This window comes from Eurytemora carolleeae, unplaced genomic scaffold, assembly GCF_000591075.1.
Source record: "Eurytemora carolleeae unplaced genomic scaffold, Eaff_2.0 scaffold169, whole genome shotgun sequence".
Classification (NCBI taxonomy): domain Eukaryota; kingdom Metazoa; phylum Arthropoda; class Copepoda; order Calanoida; family Temoridae; genus Eurytemora; species Eurytemora carolleeae.
In genome coordinates, this window is record NW_019396316.1 from 194,255 (window position 1) to 218,635 (window position 24,381).

The 24,381-nt window shown below is 33.1% G+C and overlaps 2 protein-coding genes across 2 annotated transcripts in view; both read left to right on the top strand.

Moving 5' to 3' along the window:
• Positions 1-17,617, top strand: LOC111700790 (adenylosuccinate synthetase). Its single transcript, XM_023471829.1, has 18 exons — positions 1-52; positions 208-266; positions 527-615; positions 1,819-1,966; positions 2,551-2,604; positions 3,218-3,274; positions 5,686-5,740; positions 8,479-8,615; positions 9,512-9,603; positions 9,907-9,971; positions 10,266-10,338; positions 10,527-10,632; positions 11,884-11,954; positions 12,876-12,939; positions 13,633-13,725; positions 14,311-14,422; positions 14,796-14,868; positions 16,904-17,617. Exons 2-17 carry the CDS (start codon positions 234-236, stop codon positions 14,861-14,863), a joined length of 1,317 nt encoding a protein of 438 aa, XP_023327597.1. The 5' UTR covers positions 1-52; positions 208-233; the 3' UTR covers positions 14,864-14,868; positions 16,904-17,617.
• Positions 17,616-24,381, top strand: part of LOC111700777 (39S ribosomal protein L2, mitochondrial-like) — a 17,273-nt gene continuing 10,507 nt past the window's right edge. Inside the window, 5 exon segments of the mRNA XM_023471815.1 lie at positions 17,616-17,734; positions 19,386-19,446; positions 19,646-19,729; positions 23,187-23,304; positions 23,829-23,897. Coding sequence (XP_023327583.1) covers positions 17,632-17,734; positions 19,386-19,446; positions 19,646-19,729; positions 23,187-23,304; positions 23,829-23,897 — 435 coding nt within the window. The 5' untranslated portion in view covers positions 17,616-17,631.

The following is a 24,381-nucleotide window of genomic DNA, read 5'->3' on the forward strand; positions in this document are numbered from 1 at the left end:
TTATGGGAGTTATATGTTAGGAATGTTGCAGACGAACGAAACTGAACGAAAAGTAAATAATCGTTCGTTAACGATTTTAATCGTAATTGACAATTTGATCAGGTCCATTCCGTTTGTCATATCAGAGTCAATGTTACGCTATAACGTATAGTTATAAAAACAATGGTTAGCACACTTTGTATTTTTACCAACATTTTTTCTATTTAGAACTAATGCTGTAGTAGTGACCTAAAATGGCTGTAAACGGAGTTAAGATGGAAAACAAGGTAATTATTGTATATTTTGAGAACTTCTACTTCAGTATTTCAAATCTTAATTTGCCTTTAATGTATTGTGAAATATCGGGTCTGTCCTATGAGAACAAATAAGGTTTGTAACGGAAAATTGATAATGGATAAAAAACAGGACTGTTGATGAGATGGGGGGGAGGTGATACGGGAAAAAATATGGGAGGGGTGGGGTGGCAAAAATCGTTCTCTATGAATATACCAAAATTATATCATGTATCTACCCAAAAATTGTTTAGGTGACCGTTGTCCTGGGTGCCCAGTGGGGTGACGAGGGTAAAGGAAAGGTTGTTGACCTCTTAGCAGGTCAAATGGATTTGGTTTGCAGGTATATCGTATATAAACCTGCAATGTTATACAATAAACTTTCATCCAGTTTTTAAATCTTAACGGAAGTGGTTTCTAGAACTTAACAGTTGTCCAAGGTTTTTTGCCATTAATGAAAATTTTATTTAATTGATGTTCAACAATTGCCATATATCAAAGGTTATTTAGCTTATTTTTGTATTGGGAAAATGCTTTTAGGAAAAATTTATCTGTGTTAATGTTGTTGGGTTAAATCAAATAGATTCTAGTACAATAGATGACAACTCAGAATTTGATCTGTGTTAATGTTGTAGGGTTAAATCAAATAGATTCTGTACAATAGATGACAACTCAGAATTTGATCTGTGTTAATGTTGTTGGGTTAAATCAAATAGATTCTAGTACAATAGATGGCAACTTTGAATTTGTACACTCTCACTACAGATGATTCTTACGTCATAAGTGTCAACTCAGTTTTTGTGTCCGACAAAATTATAATAAATATTGATAATTAAAGAATAAAGTGCTTATCTTACAGTAGAATAAGTGCATTTTTATATGTTATTTTCTGTTCTTACACTTTTATATTTATTATTTAATCTTGGAAACATGTCAACTGATGGCAGAAAATTTCGTTTTCCTATTTGACACTTGTGACGTCGTGTATAATTGGTTCATTTCTCTGTTGCCTCCTATTTGGGTAAAATTTTATTGTGAAATGCCATTTTGAAAATGAAGTAACTGTAAGCGCCAGGGGAGGAGCTCCGGCCCTAACTTTATTGAACGATGAGTTCTCTTTTAATAATAATAATAATAATAATAATAATGATATGTTTCCTGCATTAGGAATGCACAAGTCACTTTGGTAGAGAAACCACGGTTTAGAGCAGTTTTCAATATTATAAACGTTAATATCTAAAGTTCTAAGATAAAGTTTTAAAGGGCACTTCGGAAAAAATTGTTTTGTTTTGAAAGTTTTTGTTTTGAAAGTATCAAACGGTAAGCGTGTTATTAGTTTAGGTTTTGGATTACTCCAAGGACCCCTATACAGGTTTGTAGTAGTAGTTACAGTGGTTAACATAATAAATCTGTATTCGAAGTTACTTGTTATTCTTCTGTTTGTAAAACAAGGCAGATGTAATGCAAGAAAGTATGAACAATATAAAAGATGGGTTCTCTGATTATTATTTTTGTAATGGCATCACATTTTTCATTTCTTTTTAAGGTGTCAAGGAGGCAACAACGCAGGTCACACTGTTGTTGTAGGAGACAAGTCCTACGACTTCCATCTCCTTCCCTCCGGAATCATCTGGCCCGGGGTTGAGTCCCTAATTGGGAATGGAGTAGTCGTCCATATGCCAGGATTCTTTGAGGTTTGCTTGTTGAATTATTTATTTTATTCTTTATTCATTCATTCATTAATTTATCATTCCTTTAATTCAGTTGTTTATTCATTCATTAATCCTCCCTTTCATCCTTTCATTCATTCATCCTTGCATCCTTTCTCACATTTACCAATGTTTATCCTTCCTTTCAGTTGTGCATTAATTCATTCGTGCATTCTTGCATTCATTCATTTAGTAATTCATTAATTAATTCATGCATGCTTTCATTCATTCATAAATTTATCATTTATTCATTGATTAAACAATTTATCGATTCATTGATTCTTTGATAAACTGATTCATTAATAAAAGGATTTATGGATTTATTGAATCCTTGAATCTTTGATTCGTGGGTTTCTTGGTTCCTTGGTTCCTTGATTCCTTGATCTTGTTACAGCACAGACGAGTACAAAAATTGCTATGATTTAATAAATATTTTTAATTGGGAAGTTTTTCCCCTAGATTAAGACTGTATAATTTACAGATATTCCATGTTTTCAGATAAATTTATGACACTGTAATTTCTTGAAATTCCGTAGACACTCCCTTTAAAGTTTGCTCTGTCTGTTTAGGAGCTCGAGAAGAATATTGCCAAGGGGTTGACCGGCTGGGAAACCAGGCTTAAGGTAATAATAAACCTCATTATGTTAACTGTAAAAAATTTAGTCAAATATTTATAAACATATTTAATGTTCAGTCAAATATTCCTAAATATGTTGACTGTTCACTGTTCAGTCAAATATTCCTAAATAAGTTGACTGTTCAGAGCTGAAAACTTTAGAATGGTGGATATCGGGATTAAGGCTTAATCCACTCTTTTTCTTAATCTGCAGATTAAATATTGCTTGTTCTCCACTCATTTTTAATCTCCAGATTAATTATCCGATCAGGATTAAGGATATCCCATTCAAAAGTTCCCATCTCAGCTTGATATTCTCAAATACGCGAAACTAAATTTTCCTAATAAATTTCTCCCTAACAGTAGCTAAAAATTGCATTGTCTCCGCTTCCTGTTCTCCAACCGCCTCCGCCGCTACACTCCACCATTTTTGCGCTTTATTCATGCTCATTGCAATAAATTGAAATCTTATCATTCTTATTTACAGGGCCTGAGTTATCTTGTAGCTCCCCGGCCACAATACTTACATTTGTCAGTTACTTTAAGTAATATGTATGTTTCTTTTTTTGTGACCTAATAAATGATTTGAAATATATATTTTTTTAAAATCAAAATTTCAGGTTTCTGATCGAGCCCATCTTGTGTTCGACTTCCATCAGGCAGCGGATGGTATGCAGGTCAGCTCAAACATTTTTCTATAATTTTTGAAATTTTTTTAATTTCTAGTCTTAATTTTTTGAGTGTTGATGTGAATGTGCTAGTCTTTTAAGGGGAGTGTCTGGCTAGACATGGAAGTTGAGCTGAGAATGCAGTATTGTAGAGAAATTTATAGGAAGCCGAAGAGGATTTTAATGATCTATTTTTGCGCTCTTACTTAGAAATTATACATCGTACAAACGTCTTAGTGGTCTCATTGATTTCTAAAAGAATTCTTTACAATACTGCACTCTCATCTCAACTTCCATGTCTAGCCAGTCACTTCCTTTAATTCAGTTCTGCTCTTATTTAAATTATGTGGTTTCCTACCATCTAAATTTTTATGGCAATACTTTGTCATTTTTTTTACTTAATTCTGCTAACCTAGAAACTAGAAGTATTACTGAAATGCATTTTTCATCATTTCTAAAGCTTTACTAATAAAAAAATATATTTTTTGTACAATTAATGTGCACAATAACCTTACTGTTACTAATCTGCATATGTTCCATATCTTGGGTATCTAAACAGAAATACGAGAAGAATATACACAAATGATATATATATTATATATATTTATATTTATATATATAATTATGTATTGCTAGGCTTTCGATTTTAACTTTTGCTCTATCTGCGGCATTTTCTCCTCTGCTAAAATTACAAAATAATAACAAATAAACTTAGATTTATCACATTTATTTCGTGGATTTTGAAAATTAATGAAAAATATATATGATACTCATGTTCAGTATTTAAGATATTATTATTTAAGATATTTGTAATAATAACTTATATTTTCTCCGATTGCAGAGAAATCTTGGCGTTTAATTGGTAATTGATATACATTACAAATATATTTTTATTAAAACAAATACTAAGTTTTAATAAAAATAATAACATGAAAACATGGTAAGATTTTTAGAGCAATATCTTAAGTATATTAATACATCGATAGTTTCCATTCATGCATCTAAATCTGATAGTTTCCATTCATGCATCTTAACTATGTATACAACATCCATTTAACATTATCTGATAGTTTCCATTCATGCATCTAAACTATATATACAACATACATTTAACATTATCTGATAGTTTCCATTCATCCATCTTAACTATATATACAACATACATTCAACATTATCTGATAGTTTCCATTCATGCATCTAAACTAATACTATATATACAACATACATTTAACATTATCTGATAGTTTCCATTCAGTGCATCTAAACTATATATACAGCATACATTTAACATTATCTAGTAGTTTCCATTCATCCATCTTAACTATATATACAACATACATTTAACATTATCTGATAGTTTCCATTCATGCATCTAAACTATATATACAACATACATTTAACATTATCTGATAGTTTCCATTCAGTGCATCTAAACTATATATACAACATGCATTTAACATTATCTGATAGTTTCCATTCATCCATCTAAACTATATATACAACATACATTTAACATTATCTGATAGTTTCCATTCAATGCATATAAACAATATATACAACATACATTTAACATTATCTGATAGTTTCCATTCATCCATCTTAACTATATATACAAAATACATTTAATATTATCTGATAGTTTCCATTCATACATCTAAACTATATATACAGCATACATTTAACATTATCTGATAGTTTCCAGTCATTCATATAAACTATATATACAACATTCATTTAACATTATCTGATAGTTTCCATTCATGCATCTTAACTATATATACAACATACATTTAACATTATTCTAGTTTCTCATTATTCACAAAGATTTTCTTTAGATTTTCTGGAATTATTATTGAAAAGACGACATTTTAAGAATTGGTAGAAATCTGCGAATAAATTCAAAGAAAATAAGAAATTCAATATAGTGATGAAAAGAAATAATTGATTCAAACATTGATTTACTGACAAATTTCTTTTGATAAATATGTTCCTAACCATCTAATTAGTTTACTATATAATTTTTACTTTATTTTTCGTCGTCGTTATTTAATAATTTATAAAAAAAACCGATTCTGAAAACGTATCCACCCAATTCATAATTTTGAACGTCGACTATGCACTCAAACTTAGTAATTATACATCTCAAATGAATCCTAAAGAATTTGTCCACAACACTGCATACTCAGTTTAACTACCTTACATAGCCGGTCTGTCTCTTTAATTTTGAAATTAGATTATTTTAAATTCAATAAACTAACCTACGCTTTTTTACTTCAGAAACAAAATGGAGGAAATTGTTAAGATGAAACACTTTAAGTTTTAAAACCGACGATATTATTCACATTATTAAAGTTTGAAGGGTGTGTTGTTGTGAATCGTATATATCACTCTGTAAACAGCCCCTTTAATATTAATTTTAGGAAAGTGACCGGGAAGGATTAGTTGGAACTACCAAATTGGGAACAACTAAAAAAGGTGAAATCATTACAATAATTTTAAATCAAATAAATTACATCTAATTATGGCTTATTATTAAAAATTGTGTCGTTATCACTTATCACCCACCCCCCCGCAGCTTTTTTTACGCCTCTCAAACTGTGTAGGACCCCCCCCCAGGCCCCCACCCCACAGTGGTTTAAACCGTCGACATAAAGTGAAACCCTTAATAACGAATACATCGAAAGAATTCATCAAATGTCGTATTCTTCACTTATGCAGATATTTAGTTTTTTAATTAAATGATTATATGAAACTCTTTAAAACTGTTCCCGTATATCAATGGCTATTTATTTATTTTCGCAAATACTGAAATTTACGTAATATAGTAAAACTCATTGAAAAATTGTCAAGACGACATTTGATAAAATCTTCCGATGTATTCGTTATTAAGGGTTTCACTGTAGAATAAAAAGATTTGCTCAAAACTTGCAGATAGGTGAATAAAAGGCCGATTAAAAACCGAAAAAATTGTGCTGAAAGCTCTTTTAGAAACAAAGTTATAAGACATAAAATTTTGTGATTTTTCAAAAGTTCAATTTTTGAATTTTTTTAAGGAGCATAATTATGTTTATTTTTCACTTGAATAAAAAAATGTTTCTCAAGTGCTACAGATATATATAAATTATATTATTTAATGACGTTTACAGAAATATATAAATTTTTTCTTAGTAAATGACCAAAACACAAAACAAGTTATACGAAAATTAACATTTTAATAATTTTTACCCTCCAAAACCGGAGCAGTGCTCAAACCAAACCATATATGTTTTGAAATCTTGGACGATGTTAGCTTTCCATGGGTTTACAGTTTAGCTTGAGCACTGCTCCGGTTTAGAAAATAATTACCAATTAACAAATTTAATATTGAAGAAAAATGTAAAAAGTTTAAAAAGAAAGAAAATTTTAATTCTTCCATTTACGGTTAAAATATTATATCTCAAAAGTGGCAAATTTGTAACTGTAAAGGAAAAAAATTTAAAGTCTGATGTTCACAAAAATGGCATTCAATTTTTTGGTTTTTAAGAATGATGTAAATTGAAAATTAAGAAGAAAATTTTTTTTTTTTGATGTCAAAGAAATAAAAAAATTTCTTCGTCATAACCTTTAATTACCCAAGAGGGAACTAATTAAAAACATGTTTTTGAATTTGTTTGAGCCATTTGTTTGATATGGAGACTCAAACATTGAATAAAAAGTGTATGATTCTAATTCATCACCTTTAAAAAAAGCAAATTCAACTTTTTTATTAAGATCGCGAAATAAATTTAAAGTTGTAGCCTTTTATGTACTGATGTTCATGAAATCTGCTTTTTAAACCAATCGTCACTCGTCTTCTATCAGTCAAAAGTAAACGATGTTCTTTAAAAACAAGTGTGTTTAGTTTCAAATCCTGAAATTCAACTATCAAAATGATCCCCTCTCTCTTTTATTCCGTTTATAGACTCCCCTCCCCCCCCATCTCTTCAATAAATAAATCTTTTAAGTATCAGAAAAAAATGTCAGTTCACATATTTTCGAAAATCTACAAAAAAGAGGAACAAAAATTGATATAAGATGTATTTAATAATTTCACTATTCTTTTAAAAAATGTTGTTATAATTAAAATTAAACTGTGAAAAAAATAAATGTTAAAAAAAACATATTATCGAAACTCATAAAATATTAATACCCTTGGTACCAACTCCATTTCCAGAAACAACTAGATCTCACAACAATTTGTTCTGTGGTTTATATATTTTCCAGTTTAATCAAGATCCCCCCCCCCTCGTCACTTTCCACAAACTCCAGGCTTTCTAATAGTTTTATAAATAAATTATGGATTAGGCTTATTTTAAAATACAACCCCCCCCCCCTTCGTAGTTCTTTTTGTTAAATGTGAAGATTTATGGCTTAAGTTTTAGAGAAGTTTCATAGATAAATTAAACAGAAAAAAAACGTTATGCACTATGCGTAGACACTTAGAAAGCCACATAATAACTTAATAATTGAAACACACTGATTAAAGCTACAAATCGAAAGACGTATAATTACAGGGACGGACAGTAATTAAGATAAGACAAACAAAGACAAAGGACACTGAGAAAGAGATGCGGAGAAATACAAAGACATAAAGACAATGATATTGGTAAAAATACAAAGACTAGATAGAGACTATTACTTGATATTTCCTTGCAAAATATTGCAAAATTTTGCATAATTATTGCAACAGTGACCGCATCAAAGATTGCATGAAACTTTGAGGGAAATGAAAAAGTCTTGAATTGCAATTTTGACGGGCAGAACATTTTGCAGGGGTGGACATATTTTCCAGGACGGTGGGAGAGGGGGGGGGCGGGGGCGGATTTGAGCCTCAACTTATGACTTCTTACTTTGATAGTTATTTTTGAGCATGTTCGATAAAAAGCTTTAAATGAAACCATCGATCCCTTAAATCAATTGGCAGCCTTCAAGATAAAGTTTTTAATTTTTCTTAAATGATTAGATCTTGCAAAAGGCCATTTTTTAGCTACTTATTCTGCAGTATAATGCTCGTAAAATTGGTTATATTTGAATATTTTAATTTATTTAAAATTTGTACTGCAATTCCTAAACAAAATTCAAGAAAATGTAAGAAAAACCGAGTTTACCAGGGGGAAAAAGTCACTTCGTTGTTTCTGAACAAATAAGAAACCTTTTGTCTCAGGAATCTTGAAAATACTGGGTAACATGTTCAGGTATCGGTCCAACCTATGCCTCTAAGATGACCCGTAACGGTATCCGTATTACGGACCTTGTAGATGACTTCGAGGCCTTCTCCAATAAGTTCACCATACTCGCCGACAACTACATGGCTGCCTTCCCCAGCCTTCAGGTGAAACATATTAATTCAGTTTAAAACCTTAAGCTGTGGATATTAAAGGGACTGTAAGTGTAATGTTAAGTGACCCTTCATGCAAAGATGGCAATGTTCAATTCAAAACGGTACCCTTTAAACCTCAATCTGATCATAAATGTGGAAGATATCGTCGTTTTTCTGACTCGAAAATTGTTATTTCTGTGATTTTCTTCATTAATTCTAATGAACAAGAAATGCACAAGTCACTTTCACAGGAATGAATTTAAACAGTTAAAAGTAATAAAAACATGGATATATATTATATAATTGATACTTAATACAGTTCAAAATCGGACGTTGCCAACGAGGTCATAGTGTATAGAGAGATGATGTACGCTAATCCTTTACTGGTATATCAATATTAGTAAACAGTTGTATGTGTACAGTACAGCTAACTGAGGCCAAAGGTAGAGAACTATCATCCCCCCTGGTCGTTGCCAACGAGTTCATAGTGTATAGAGTAATGATGTACGCTAATCCTTTACTAGTATATCAATATTACTAAACAGTTGTAAGTGTACAGTACAGCTAACTGAGCACACAGGTAGAGAACTATCCTCCCCCCTGGTAAACAGTTGTAAGTGTACAGTACAGCTAACTGAGCACACAGGTAGAGAACTATCATCCCCCTGGTCGTTGCCAACTTTGCATTAAGAGTCACTTGAAATTACGCTTACAGTCCCTTTAGTTCAGTTGACGGGGCTAAGTGAGATCCCAACTAAAAAACTTAGCCTTTGGTAACCCATACAGTGGAATAGAAAAAAAAAAACATTTAATTAAACATTTATTTGTTATAAATTGGGTTAAAGGATGTAAATTGGAGAGGTATAAAGAATATGCTGCTAGGATTAAACCTCTTATTTGTTATAAAGGTGGATAAAGCTAGTGAACTAGAGAGGTATAAAGAATATGCCGCTAGAATTAAACCTCTCGTCATTGAATCCGTCTCTTATCTTCATGAAAAGTAAGTTTTAAAAATAAATTATCAATTTCTATCATTTTCAATTCCATACAGATCGTTTTGACGGTCTTTATTTATTGCTTTTCTTAAAAGCATTTTTAAAGTTTAAAAAGCTTTTCAAACCCCCCCCCCTCCCCCCGTTTTTGTTTTTGTTTTTTAAATGTATTAATAAGAAAGAAAGCTACTAGAATTTAACTCTTAAAATGTTTAAATTTGACAATGCCCTTTTTTTGTTACTCATAAACAAATGTTTATAGGATGATGTTGTTAATCATCGTCCACAGTCCCTTTAATATGATTTTATAGGCTAGCCGGAGGAAAGAATGTACTGGTAGAGGGTGCTAACGCTGCTATGCTGGATATTGATTTCGGTGAGTTTAAAAGTCGTCGTCAAACAGATTTTATTTTAATAAATTGTCCAAGTACTTTTATACTATTTACTATGACCTCATTAAAAGTGTAGAATATACCTTTTACTATCTCATGCGTGTACATTATTCAAAATCATTCCCACCCACCCCCTTTATCTATTTTTAAGAACATTATCAAATGGGACCTTCGAAATTTCCTATAAATGAAGAAATGACCTCTTGATATCTATTTTTAGGAACATATCCATATGTGACCTCATATAAATGAAGAAATGACCTCTTGTCTATTTTTAGGAACATATCCGTATGTGACCTCCTCCAACTGCAGCATCGGTGGGGTCTGTACTGGTCTAGGGCTACCCCCCAGGTTTATTTTTAATTAGATCAGAAACAAAAAAGTTTTTAGCTTAAAATTATTTGAAAAAAAATTATTTTTGTGTAATTGATATTTTTACATAAAGTGTACATTTTTTTGTTCCAAAAATATTTAATATAACCACTGGTGTATACCTGGGAGTGTAAGTAAGTAAGAATTAAGTAAAAACATATAATTAGGTTTATCGGTGACGTGTTTGGGGTGGTGAAGGCGTATACTACAAGAGTAGGAGATGGTCCTTTCCCAACCGAACTCCTGGATGATACTGGAGCTTTCCTTCAGAAGGTGGGATTTTATAGTTTCACAGATGGAAACTTAGGTATTTTCCCAAAGGCATTTTCCCCAGAGGCAACTTCCCAAGTGTGCAACTTCTCAAATGTGCAACTTCAAATGTGCAACTTCTCAAATGTGAAACTTCCCAAATGTGAAACTTCCCAAATTTGCAACTTCCCAAATGTGAAACTTCTCAAATGTGAAACTTCCCAAATTTGCAACTTCCCAAATGTGAAACTTCCCAAATGTGCAACTTTCCAAAGGTTAGGTTAGGCCTTCCAAGGCTTCGCAGGATGCAACGGAGGGGGGGGGGCGGGCGATGCGGCTAGGTAGGATGGGCCCATGCTGAGCACTTCAGCAAGGACAGACTTGGGAAGTTGCCACTTGGGAAAATTCCCTTGGGAAGTTGCCTTTGGATAAGTACCTAGCATCGAAAATTATGCATAAAGTTGGAAGTAGTTGAACTAGGTACATCTGGTTCAACTTTTGTTTAAAATAATTTTCTATTGGTTCTTGAGGCAGAAGTTCACAGATTTAGATAATTGATGAACCAATTGAACAGTTGAAACAATTTCTAACCATAGATAAAGATAGATTGCTCATAAGACGACATTTTTCATCTTGAAAGATATAAATGTACAGAGATGTTTTAAGGATTAACCTGTCCTAGGGAGCTAAAATATAGGACAATTTTTACTTCTCAATGATANCTTCAGTTCTCGTCAATATGATATATTGCTCAGTGAAATAATTTGATATTCTCAAAATAAAATTCACTCCTGAGTGGTTTAATAATTATGAAATCCATTAAAACACCAAACCACCCCGCTTATCATTGAAGTATACTTGGACCTCCAGAAATATGAGTTCGCGGACTGTACAATTCTTGGTGATTTTGCGTACATAAGCTATCTATGTTTATTTATTTATCTATGTTTCTAACTCACAATTTTCAACACAAACATACATGCCCATTTCTCAATTTACAAAGGTAACCTTTAAACCTTTATTTGATCTATAGTCTTGAAGATATTGTAGTTTTCTATTTTAAAATTGTTCTCTCAGATTCCTCCATTGTGTTGGGAATAATCAACTAAAAAGATTTAATTTTTAAAGAGAAAAACATGGAAATCTCATTCATCCTCAGAGAAGACTTTTAAGGATACCACTTTAAAAATGAAGATTATTTGGACAGTTTCTTCAAGTAATTACTTACTGTTAAAATTATTATCATTATTTTATTATTATTATCGATGTTTCCAGGAGGGTCATGAGTTTGGAGTAACTACTGGTAGACCAAGAAGATGTGGATGGCTGGATATTCCTCTTCTTAGGTTACTTTTTTTTAAGGAACTGTAATTGCAAGTTTAAGTGGCCTTTATGTAAAGTTTGCTTCTTTCACAACGGAACCCTTGAAACCTTAATCTGATCAAAAGTGTGAAAGAAAAAATAGTTTTTTCTGACTTGGAAAGTATTTAATTCTAATTTATCTCCATATCTTCTTATCAAGCAAGAAATGCGGAAGTCACTTTTGTAGAGAAACCGGAAATGAAAATCAACATTGCAAAGAAACAATAACCTGGTGTTATAATTCATACTTGATTTGACAAGAGCTTTTAATGAGTCTCGCTTGAATTATGCTTAAAATCTCATTAATTTGGTTTCTTATATCAGTTGACTAGAATTTAGAGTTTTATTACATTTCCTTTGATCTTTCTTGGATTTTATTTGAAGCCTTCAAAATTTCGGTTAGGCAAAGGATTTTTAAAATTGTCTACGAACTCGCAATAATTTAACCAGACATAATTTTTTTAATTTTATGCTAGCTGTGTGCAAAATCCAAAGCAAATCCATGACATTGATTTCCATGGGGTGACTGACTTGATAAAGAATGACCCAAAAGTTAACACTTCTTAGATTTGGCCAGGCTGTCGAAGCCCAGAAATCTAATGTTTGAAATCGGATGAAAAAAACGATGAAATAAACTGTTTTTTTATCAACTAACTGGCTTGGGAACCCTGCGTTGCCCAGGTTAATCGCTGTTTACCCGCGCTTGAAGGTAAACTACTCTTTTTCTCCGAATAACAGTCGACCCACCAAAACCAAGCTAAGAACATTTCCGTGGGTCTTCTGAGTTTCTCCCATCTAAATTCGAGGCAAATTGGTCCCAGGGGTTCCTGAATTATGATCGGACATCCAAACAAACGAGCGGAGATTACAATTTAATATATTAACTAATATTTATGATAATTTAGATATACGAACACTGTGAACGGGTATACAGCAATTGCCCTCACTAAACTTGATATTCTGGACAAGGAAAATATTCAGTTTTATAATAAATCTGAGACCGAATTTAATGAATTTGAGCCGCGTATCAAATCCTCCAAAAGTCAGTTTCAATTGAGCGCCGGCTTAAATCGTAAAACATTGAATACAATTTTAAGTGGAACCTACCATATTAATTTAAGCCGCGGCTCAAATTCTTTAAATTCGGCCTTAGGGAACAAGACAAACTTAGGAGAAACAAATTTTAAAAGTTTTGACAAATTCATGAAGATCCATTTTTGGAGGGATAAATTCTGGAGTGAAATCGTAGTCTATCTCTAACGAGACAAATTCATGAGAGACCATCTCCAGTAGAACAAATTTCAGAGAGGCTATTTCCAGAAAGACCAATTTAAGATAGACAATCCCCAAAGAGACCAATTTAGGAGAGACAATCTCCAAATTCATAAAAGACCATTTCCAGTGGATCCAGTTTTGGAGATTTTTTCCAAAAAGACCAATTTAGGAGAGACAATCTCCCGAGATACAAGACATTAAAAAGAAAATCTTGGTAGCGACAACTCTGAAGAGTAAAAACAAATTCGAGCCATTTTTTTAGGGGGCGGGGGGGTGCAAATTTTCGAAAGACGAACTGGGAATAAAAATTTAAAAAAAATTAATGAATTTTAGATTTTAGAATTTTTTTTGTGTTTCCTAAAAACAAACTGAATATTGTTTGATTAGTTGGAGAATATTCTGATTGGAGTGGACTATGTGAAGAACGGGTCCAAGATCCAATACTATCCGTCCAGCGAGTACCAATTTAAGGGCGTTGAGGTAATTCGTACATAAAACGCAGTGCTTTGGATCCAATCGCCTTTTTGTATGCTAAAACTTTAAAGAACTATTCAGATATAGGAAATTTTTATTAATTTCTCATTTTTCGACAAATGAGATTTGTGTTTTGCAGTACACTTTCTTTCCAGAAGCTGCAGTACACTTTCTTCCCAGAATTTCCAGTACTCTTTCTTCCCAGAAACTGCAGTACACTTCCTTCCCAGAAACTACAGTACACTGCCAGCCTTCAACATCTTATGAAATTTTTCAATTTTTATCATCACTGTTTTGGGCAGTTAAATAACTAGATTTAAAGGGACTGTAAGCGTTTTTTCCTGTGACCCTCCATGCAAAGATGGCAATACCCGATTCACAACAATTCACGATTAGTTTGAAAAATCTAAACATTCGTGTCTATAATTCATACTTATCAGACAATAACTTTTAAGGGTACCGTTGTAATTTGTGCTTTGCCATCTTTGCATGGAGGTACACCTGAAGTTACGCTAACAGTCCCTCTGATCTCTCAAGTGTTGCCCAATAGGAAAAAATTTTGGGATATGAAATTGACGCCATATTGTTTAGGTTGATTACATCACTATGCCTGGATGGAAGACAAATATAACCGGGTGCCGAGCCTTCGAGGACCTCCCCCAACCCGCCAAGGATTATGTCCAGAAGATTGAGCAACTTCTAGGTAAGGGTTGGATGGGATGGGATGGGATGGGATGGGATGGGATGGGATAGGATAGGATGGAATGAGATTGGTAGGACATGATGGAACAGGACAGGAAAGGACAGGACGGGACAGAACGAGAGAGGAGAGGACAGGACAGGGACGGGACAACAAAAGAAAAGGAAACATGGACCATGATTTTTCGAATTTAAACAATTTTACTCTTTAAAATCTAAATCAATTTCAACGATTACAATTGCTTAAGATTAGATTAAACTTTCCATATATACTAAAATATTACAATTGCTTAAGATTAGATTAAACTAAAAAGAATAGGTTTTGCTTCTAAATTTATTTTTAAATATATGACAACATATAATGTTATTTTATTTAGGATTGCCGGTAAAATGGATCGGAGTTGGACAATCTCGAGACTCAATGATATTCAGACCTGATGTTTAATCTAGGCAAATATGGAACTAAATTGCAGGATCTCGTCATCTGTCAAAAAGATTAAAAATAAACAATTCGGACATGCAGCGCCACAATTAAGCTGTGTGTTCAAGCGGCGAATATGGGAACTATCAATGTGCATAACATTGCATGGCCGCTTTATATTGAGCCGAATTGGATTGATGTTTTCAGTCTGTTTGACGTTGTAGGATGTGTTTTAAACATTTATGCCAGTGCTTAGGATCCATTTAATTTTGATGCGGATCCTGGATTCGCCCTGGAAAAAATGGATCCGGATCACGGTCATGAGAGGGGGGAGCGCAGAAGTTCTCAATTTGTAATCTTCGCCACCCAAACGTCTTTTGCGGCATGCGCGCTCCTTAATTGGGTAATCTCCACCACCTCAATTTGTAATCACTGTAAAATCTTGTTTCCTGAGATTTTAATCTGATGTTTCTGACACAATTTTCGAAATCTATCGGGGGTTTCATGGCAGCTTAACTAAATTTTCAATTAGTTTTTCAGATTGGTTTGGTTGACAAAAACTGAGAAACAAGGCATAGTTTATTTTAGCCGAATCTTAGATCCAATTCGCTGATATAATGACTGCATTTCATGAGTGGAGTTAAGATTCTAAAAGGTCGGGCTGCCTGTTATCTATACTCCATTTAAAAGATATTTTCAACAATTCTTTTCAGTGTTTAGATTTTCCTATTGGTCTACTCGAGTTCAACATCTACATCAAAACTAATAACATGCAGAGAAAGAACAACAAATTTAGAAAAACCCCACCCACTAGTGAAAATGAAGTATTAAGTTAAATAATTATTCTTAGTGCTTAATTGCAATTGAGGAGCGCGCACGCGTACAGGTTCAAAAACGTAATTTTATTTCTAGCGCTTCATGTGGCATATTTATAAATTTATTTTCAAAATTGAGGAGCAATTAAGAAAGCTTTCAGAATATTGTACACCATAGGGCCATTAACAGAGGTCAATATGGTCTCATTTCTATGAAATAAATGACTTGACTTAACATTTTTATTTCTGATTACTAATTGAAGTTGTGGAAATTATTGAGGAGCTCGCATGCCGCAAAACACGTTTGGGTGGCGGTGATTACTAAGGACTTCTGCAACCCCCCCCCCCTCGTCGCGAACAATTATTAAAAATTTACTGATTTTTTTAACAAGAAGAATTTTCAACCTTTTTTTCTTAGTTTTTAACTTCATTGTTATGCAACAACTTGATGAACTATTCAGAGAAAAGGACATGTTTGATGATCTCTTTTTTTAACGGTTCAGATTTAAGATTTGAGAGCAAAAGATTTTTTTGCAGTTTATGGTTGATATTTTGTCCTTGGATCCGAATCCGTGGATACCTTTGCGGATCCAGATCCGGATCCAGGAAGCCAAAATGTTGCGAATTCAAAAGATCCGGATCCTAAGCACTGGCATATGCAAGTTGAGTAGCGAGAAGGGACGTCTGTACTATGTTTGTATGTATACAGTACGCAATCAAAACGGAAACAAACAAATTCTGAACTCTAGCAGAAGAAACATTTTACGGATTACAGCTTTCCTAGTTGACATCAACATCTCAAAATCGTAACTCAATTCCCTTGTTTATTTGAACAACCAGCGCTATTGCTATCTTAATTTAGATAAACTGTAAATTTCAATGTGCTACCAATTACACTTGGACAAAATGCAGAAAGTATCTCATCCTTCATACAGTGATAACCAGAAAACTCTCAAATAGAAAGTCGAATTTTAGACTAGTTATGACTCAAATAGTCCAATGAACATGAGGCACTGCAATCGTGCAGTGTAAAAAGACTCAAAAAACTTACTGAGTGTTTTAATAGCAAAGCTTTTTGCTTTATAACAACATCAAATGCACTTCAGTATTGCCTTAATGTCGTCTTCCTATTCGACAGTTTTCTATTGTGCGAATTTTAAAAATTGTTTAACAATCCGTTAGTGAAAGCTTTTTGATGAATAGGGTTTTTATTTGCTTCAACTAATAATTCCATAATTTAATTGACCAGGACTGTACGAGAATCTGGGAAAATAAATACTTGTGTAACGACAATCGTACTGCAATGTTGTACGTTAAGTGTACTATCATATTCTCCATATTGTGTTCTGCATTGTTGTACATTAAGCGAACTGTAATGTTAAACATCAAACGTACTGCAGTGTGTGTTTTAACAATCCAAAACTCATGAATAACAATAAAATAAACATATCCCTAACCTGTACCTATACTTCATGAATTGTACAGTGTACATTCTGTCCTATTTGTACTCAATGGACTCCTGTTTTGAGCTTAATCAACCGATCTATCCTCAACCACGAAATCTTAAGACAAAATCTTTGAGATCTGAACATGCAAGATCTGAATCTAATCATAGTCAATAAAAACCAGTGTTTCTTTTTGGAAATAATTAATAAATGTGATGTTTTGTTACAAAATTCTAAATTTTACTTACTTCAATGCAACCGAAATAAACTAAGTGTACTTTTCTGTCACACTGTACAGGGTGATATTTTTATGTAATTTTCATCCACTCTGTTCCATCATGTGATTGTATTTGGCCTTTCATATATTTTATTATTTTTGAAATTGTACATTTCGAAATAATGATGTTTTTTTTAAATAGCACAAAATATTTGATTTCAAAATTTGTTCAATGTTCACAAGTTCATTCCTAGTAGTAGTCACAAGTGTTAGCTGCTATTTTAAGCGGATTTTTTTCAGAGGAAGTGTTCAAAAATGTTTACCGCTAGAATCTCTCAGCGGCTGATATCCGCTAGCTATGGTGCACTAGTGGAAACAAGAAGATCTGTATTGATGAATTTAGGAGAATCTACTTTTGGTATTTAACTCCCGAAATCGTACATTTTAAAAACTATGAAGGGTGGTAATATTTGGAGATTGGGGGTCGGGGGAGGGGGGGGGAATAAAAATGCAAGGGGAATGATTTTTATAGAAAATATTTACCTCTGAGTGACCCTTAATTGAAGAACTGAATGCCAGATTCACATGTGCCATTACACCCTTGATCTGAACAATAATGTGGTAGAAACTGTAGTTTTTTTCGGCTTGAAAAGGATTAAATTTTGATAATGTCTCTATTATTTTTGAAGCTAGAATTAATCGAGTCACTTCAGCAAAAAAAAAAAAAACTATAAAAACAGATTTCAAACACATAAAAACCAGACAAACCCTTTTGCCGTTCTGAATCGGAGATGCCATCATATAAATAAAGAGTATTTAGAATTATGTAATCAGAAACTTTAAATTTTTCTATCGACTTGTGTAAGCAACTTCAAATTTAATGCAAGATGTCACACGCTGATGTCGTTAAATCGCATGAAAATTAAAGTTTCGATTAGGTTTTCCATGTGCAAAAACTTTTTTTATTTTAGGAATACTTTTTTAATAAGAAAATAAAATATATTCTGACATTTGCAGCTAAAGTTTTTATTTATAATTTTGGCATTGAGGCGGGAGGGGGGGGGGGTGGAATTGTAACTTTTTAATTGGAAGAAATTCTGAATTGTGTACACCTGTCAAAGCACACCAGTTACAAAAAAAATAGCCCTAGTGAATTTTCGACTTATTTATTTTTGTTTCTTGCAGTTAAACCAGAGCACCGCGATTTGAAAACTTCGGCTCGGGTCGTAATTCTTTAAACCCAGCTTTAAAACCCAATCTTTAATCTTAGACTCAACTCTGACGACAGCTTGAGTAACGTGATTGACAGATACGATATGCCGAGTTAGGCCCAATGAAAATAAAACCGACCTTGGATGGTTTTAGTGGAGAATAAGGCTAAATGTTGAGTCTTATTCTCATCAAAACCTGGAATGCGGAGCCAATTCCAATCATGAAAATCCGCCTAATACAATTTTAAATCTGTCTTATCAACTCGACTCTATGGAAAATTAGATGCAACTTAAAACCGAAAGCCCAAGCCGTAAATAAGCCCCAACAACAGCTTAGATCTGAGACGTATCTTCTTGAATTTTTAAATCGTCTGCCCAGTTGAAACAACATGACGGCTTTTTAAAGTGATAAAATCTTCGACAAAAAAAATACGTCACCGAATTTGTCGAGAAAAATTTATTAGTTTACAAAACTACACAATATTTTAAAAATCGCCATTAAGTTCGTTGCAAATAAGTCCTTCCTATAGGGAGGGTAAACTATCCACAACGGAATCCTTTAGAGCGTTGTCTGATAAAGAATGAATTAGATTATTGGACCACCATGTTTTGAAATATTGTAAATCATGGTTTCTCTTTAAAAGTGACTTGCACATTTCATATCTACAGCAGGAAAACAATGTAAGAATTATCAGAATCAAACACTTTTTCAGCAAAAAAAAGTACCATATCTTCCACATAGTTGATCAGATAAAAGTTGTGAATCTTTTTAACCGAAGAGTTGCTTAAAATATGATGATAGTCGCTGGAAAAGTAATCAAAATATCATCGATTAATTTTATACTCTATTATTTTCAGGTTATGAACTTTTGAAAACAGCGCCGGCCGCCGACTTTCAACAAAAAAGATTTAAAGTCAGGAAACTAAATAAAATCATATTGATCGAATTTCTCTTGGTGATGAAAATTTTTAAGAAAACAAATCTTTTTCGCTTATTTACGTTCAATAAATAATAATTTTTTTAAATTTAATTTTTTTAAATCAGTCGACGCAACTTTTTTTGAGCAAATGGAACTTTTGAAAATTGTACGAAATTATAATATGATTTTTGTGATCAGGGATTTGAAAGTAGATTTTACCTTCAAACGAGAACGTCCTGTTGGTCCTCACAAACACAAAACCCCAAACCTTATAGATCCAAGGTATCTATCTATCTAATAGTCCGGTTGGTCCTCACAAACACAAAACCCCAAACCTTTTAGATCCAAGGTATCTATCTATCTATCTAATAGTCCGGTTGGTCCTCACAAACACAAAACCCCAAACCTTTTAGATCCAAGGTATCTATCTATCTATCTAATAGTCCGGTTGGTCCTCACAAGCACAAAACCCCAAACCTTATAGATCCAAGGTATCTATCTATTTAATAGTCCGGTTGGTCCTCACAAACACAAAACCCCAAACCTTATAGATCCAAGGTATCTATCTATCTAATAGTCCTGTTGGTCCTCACAAACACAAAACTCCAAACCTTTTAGATCCAAGGTATCTATCTATCTATCTAATGGTCCTGTTGGTCCTCACAAACACTAAACCCCAAACCTTATAGATCCAAGGTATCTTATCTATTTAATAGTCCGGTTGGTCCTCACAAACACAAAACCCCAAACCTTATAGATCCAAGATATCTATCTATCTATCTAATAGTCCTGTTTGTCCTCACAAACACAAAACCCCAAACCTTATAGATCCAAGGTATCTATCTATCTATCTGATAGCCTTCTTAATAGCGAATGCTACTAGGTACCAACCCATCCCTGCTATCCTGTGCATGGGGTGGGGGGGATTTGTAAAATTGGAGAAGATAAAGAAAACTGTAAATTCGCTTTTTTGGATAATTCTTAAAAGTATATTGGGTCATTAAAGCACAAAATATTCTCCGTTACAATTGACTATTCAACAAGTATGATGATTACAATAACATATTTAAGTAGTGACGAGGAATTCGATGACTACAGAAGCAATACAGAACACACTAGTACGTGAGATAAAAACTTAGGTTGTGACCATCACTGTTTTCACAACTGATTACATATCAATCATGTTCTTCTCTAAATCCGCTTTCTCCAATTGCAAACTTTTTAAAGCTTGATGGTGTAAGAAAAGAAAGAAAAAAATTATGGTTTTCAGATTCCAGCTCAACCATTCAGACTAAACAAAAATAAGTTTAATGGTAAAAGAAAAGAAAATTAAACTTGATTCTTGTACTTGAACCCTTTTTAATACCTGAGATTTCAATTACTGGCTTTGATTGCAACACCACAGTTAAAGGGAGGGACTGGCTAGACATGGTAGTATTTTAACGGTGTATAATTGTTGAATAAGAGCAAAAATTCTATCTTTGAAATTCTCCCGGTTTGTCCATTTTGAAGGAAATTGTCATGGATAAAACCCATGATGACGTTCAGATCAAAGATCACCGGAATTCCTACTATTTGAGCAATCCATGGTGGCAGAACCTTGATCGAACTTCACATTACTTCAATAGTCTACAAGAAGAATCCTAAGTAAGCTTGAAATGCAGAGTAAGAATGTAGCTTTGTAGAAGTTAGCAGCAATAGGAGGGGGGCTAAACCCCTCTTGTCGGAGAATTTATTTTTATTTTTGACGTACAATGGAGTGTTTTGGTGCACTAAAAATAAGGTATTCCATAGTTTTCTGTGTGAGCAAAAACTAGCAGATAAAAAATAAATTCTCTTTTTTACAGCTCTGCCTTATCTCTTTCCCCTTTTTCCCCTTTTCCCTTCCATTTTTCCCCTTTTCACTTATCCTTTGGGGGAAAATTATCATAGTTCTTCCTCAAAAAAGTTTTGCATAGTTTATAGTGTGTGCCAAAACTAGCAGATAAAAAAAACAAACCCTATTTTTTCCCTTCCCTCTTTCCACTTTTTCCCTTCCCCCCCCCCCCCGTAAGTTTTTTTTCCTTGGGAAGGGATTGTAGAACCTTTATTGTCGGCGGTCGGGTAGGACTAAGAAACAGTACAAAAAAGTAATGTTTTTATGGAAAACTTTAAAATTTGCAGGCTCTGTCTTTTATGAAGTTTAGGAGCTAGGCCAAAAATACATTGGAATTATTTTTATTTAAAATATTTGAATTGTACTCATTAGGATGTATTATTTGTTTATGTGCATCTACTACCAAAGTGCGAATTCAAACACCAGTCCAGTACACTTAAGATCTTAAAATGCCCTTCCACCCCTAGGACTGAGTATATTGTCTTAACAGTTACCAAGGCTGAAGTACTCGTGTTGAATGAAACTGTAGTTTATAAGAAGGATGTTGTCGATCTTCATGTAGGATAGAGACCTCTTGTACCCACTGATGATGCTTGTTGTTATGTCACTGTGATTCAAAGATCTCAAGCTCTCAAGCAAAAATCGATGATAATTTTGCCAATTAGTTCTTAAAAACCAAAGCTAACAACAAGCCTAAGAATGAAATGATGCTATATAGGAATTATATAGAAGGTAGGTAAAAGGTATATACAGTCGTACCTGTACGGATATATGTGATCTCCTCCAATGCTACAGGACTTTGTCCGGTCTCTTCTCCAAGATGGGCGGGAAGAGCTTGCAAGCGATGGAGTGGGTACTGACTGTTATGGAATGTAGACAGGGACGAGGATAACAACAAACTGACCAAAGTCAACCCTCAACTAACACAGAGGTTTGGGAACATCCTATCTGAAATATTCAGACGTTCACCTGAGGTTATAGCTTTTGTGAACATGATATAATTTACAATACATAAACACACAATCCATTGAGAGTGGAGTGAAGTCTGATGGAACCACAAGGCTGGGACTTACTCAGGGAACTCCTGTAAGATATAGGAGTTGATTCCGAAGTGCTTTGCAATGTTAAATTTTATTTGTGAAGGGGCTACAGAAAATCATAAGTGAGTTAGAGCGGTAAAATTAAAGCCCAAGGCGTTGCGACACTTCAAAGTTGACCCTATCCTAACTTGGAGTCAATGCTGAGACATTTGTGCTATTCATCATGGTCAGATTTTTCCAGTCATTTGTTGTAGAAAAATTTGGAATTGTTAAATACCTTCGACATTGTATTGTTCTGTATCCTTTATAAATTATTTATTTGGTGTAACGCTCACGGCGGTTGGTCTCCTAATATGACACTTGATCTCTCAGGTCTTAAGCGGTTGCCAGTGGAGATAATTTTCTCTCAACAACCGATAATGAATGTTTCAAGAAATCTTGCTCCCACTAGTAAAGAGGCCCCCAGTAGGAACCAAATTGGTTGAAAAATTATCTTGACAGTTATTCTTTTGAGCAATTTGTTTTATAGACCAAAAAACGATTAAGGCCCTAACTGTATGTAATTTTTGTTTTAAATCCTTTAAAAAAATTAGCATAACATATTTATAGTAAAGTTCTTTGCTCAGATACATATATTTTTTTATGTTCGTTAGAGCTGGCCAAACAGGTGGACTAAATTAGCTGACATTTTTTGCATATAAAATATAAATACATATAACCTTAATAATTGGTCTAAATTACTTCAGTCTTTAGAAAATCAGGGTCCAAAATAAAATTAATAAATATTTCTGTAAAAAAGATTTGCACTTTTGTTTTTGTTTAGAGCCTCTCGTGAAATAGACTACAGGAGGATAGTTCACTATCCCGAGGATGGAAAATATACAATCAAAAAATTAAAAATGACGAAGCTTGGCGGCAGGCATCCTGTTACTGGAAGGAAGGTAAGTGTGTACCAAATGGCAGGCATCCTATTACTGGAAGGAAGGTAAGTGTGTACCAAATAATGGGACTGGTCAAATATCAATAATAGGGGGTAAGAATTGTTGGTAATAAATATTGATATTTAGTTTTTAAGATTTAAAAGAAATTCAACAGAGGTTTAACGCAGCGCAGTTCATGGAAATATACATACATACATACTTACATACATATATACATATTACATACATACATACATATACACACATACATACACATACATACATACATACATACATACACCCATACACCTATACATACATACATACATACAAATATAAATATGTCTCAAGAAAAGAAGACTTTAATCAACACATAATTTGAATTTTTATTGTACAAATAGACATAGACTCACAAACATATAGACATAGACACACAAACAGTGGGACATAAAACTATGTTTAGGAAGACGACATTACAACAATCTAATGTGTATTTGATGTGTGATCAAATTTAGAAATGTAGTGTTGATATCAGTTCAATTTAGGTAATAGAAGGAGTGGGGGGAGGCAGTAAAAGAAAATATAGATGGATAGATTTCCACAGACTTCCTCAGGTATTATAACTTAATTTTCAGTAAAGCTATTTATCAAAAGGTGTATTATTCAAAAAAAAAATTTTAATACCTTAAAATTTTTAATATTAATTCCTTAACGCTAAAGATTTATTTAATTTAAATCTAGACCAGCGCATACGTTTATTAAGCGTTAATTTCTATTCTAAACCTTGTTCAAGGTGAAAGAGAGATCACGGGGATGTTTAGTATTGTGTTTTTTACCACATTTAAAAAGAATATTTTTAACTTTATATTTTGATGGAGTATTAGAGCATTATTTGATATGGACTTAGTGTGATGAAATGTTTGATATATAATTCATCTAAGATACCTACCCCTTCTTTGGAAGTTTTTAGTAAACATATTTTTAAAGTTCTCTTGATATATAATTCATCTAAGATACCTACCCCTTTTTTGGAAGTTTTTAGTAAACATATTTTTAAAGTTCTCTTGATATATAATTCATCTAAGATACCTACCCCTT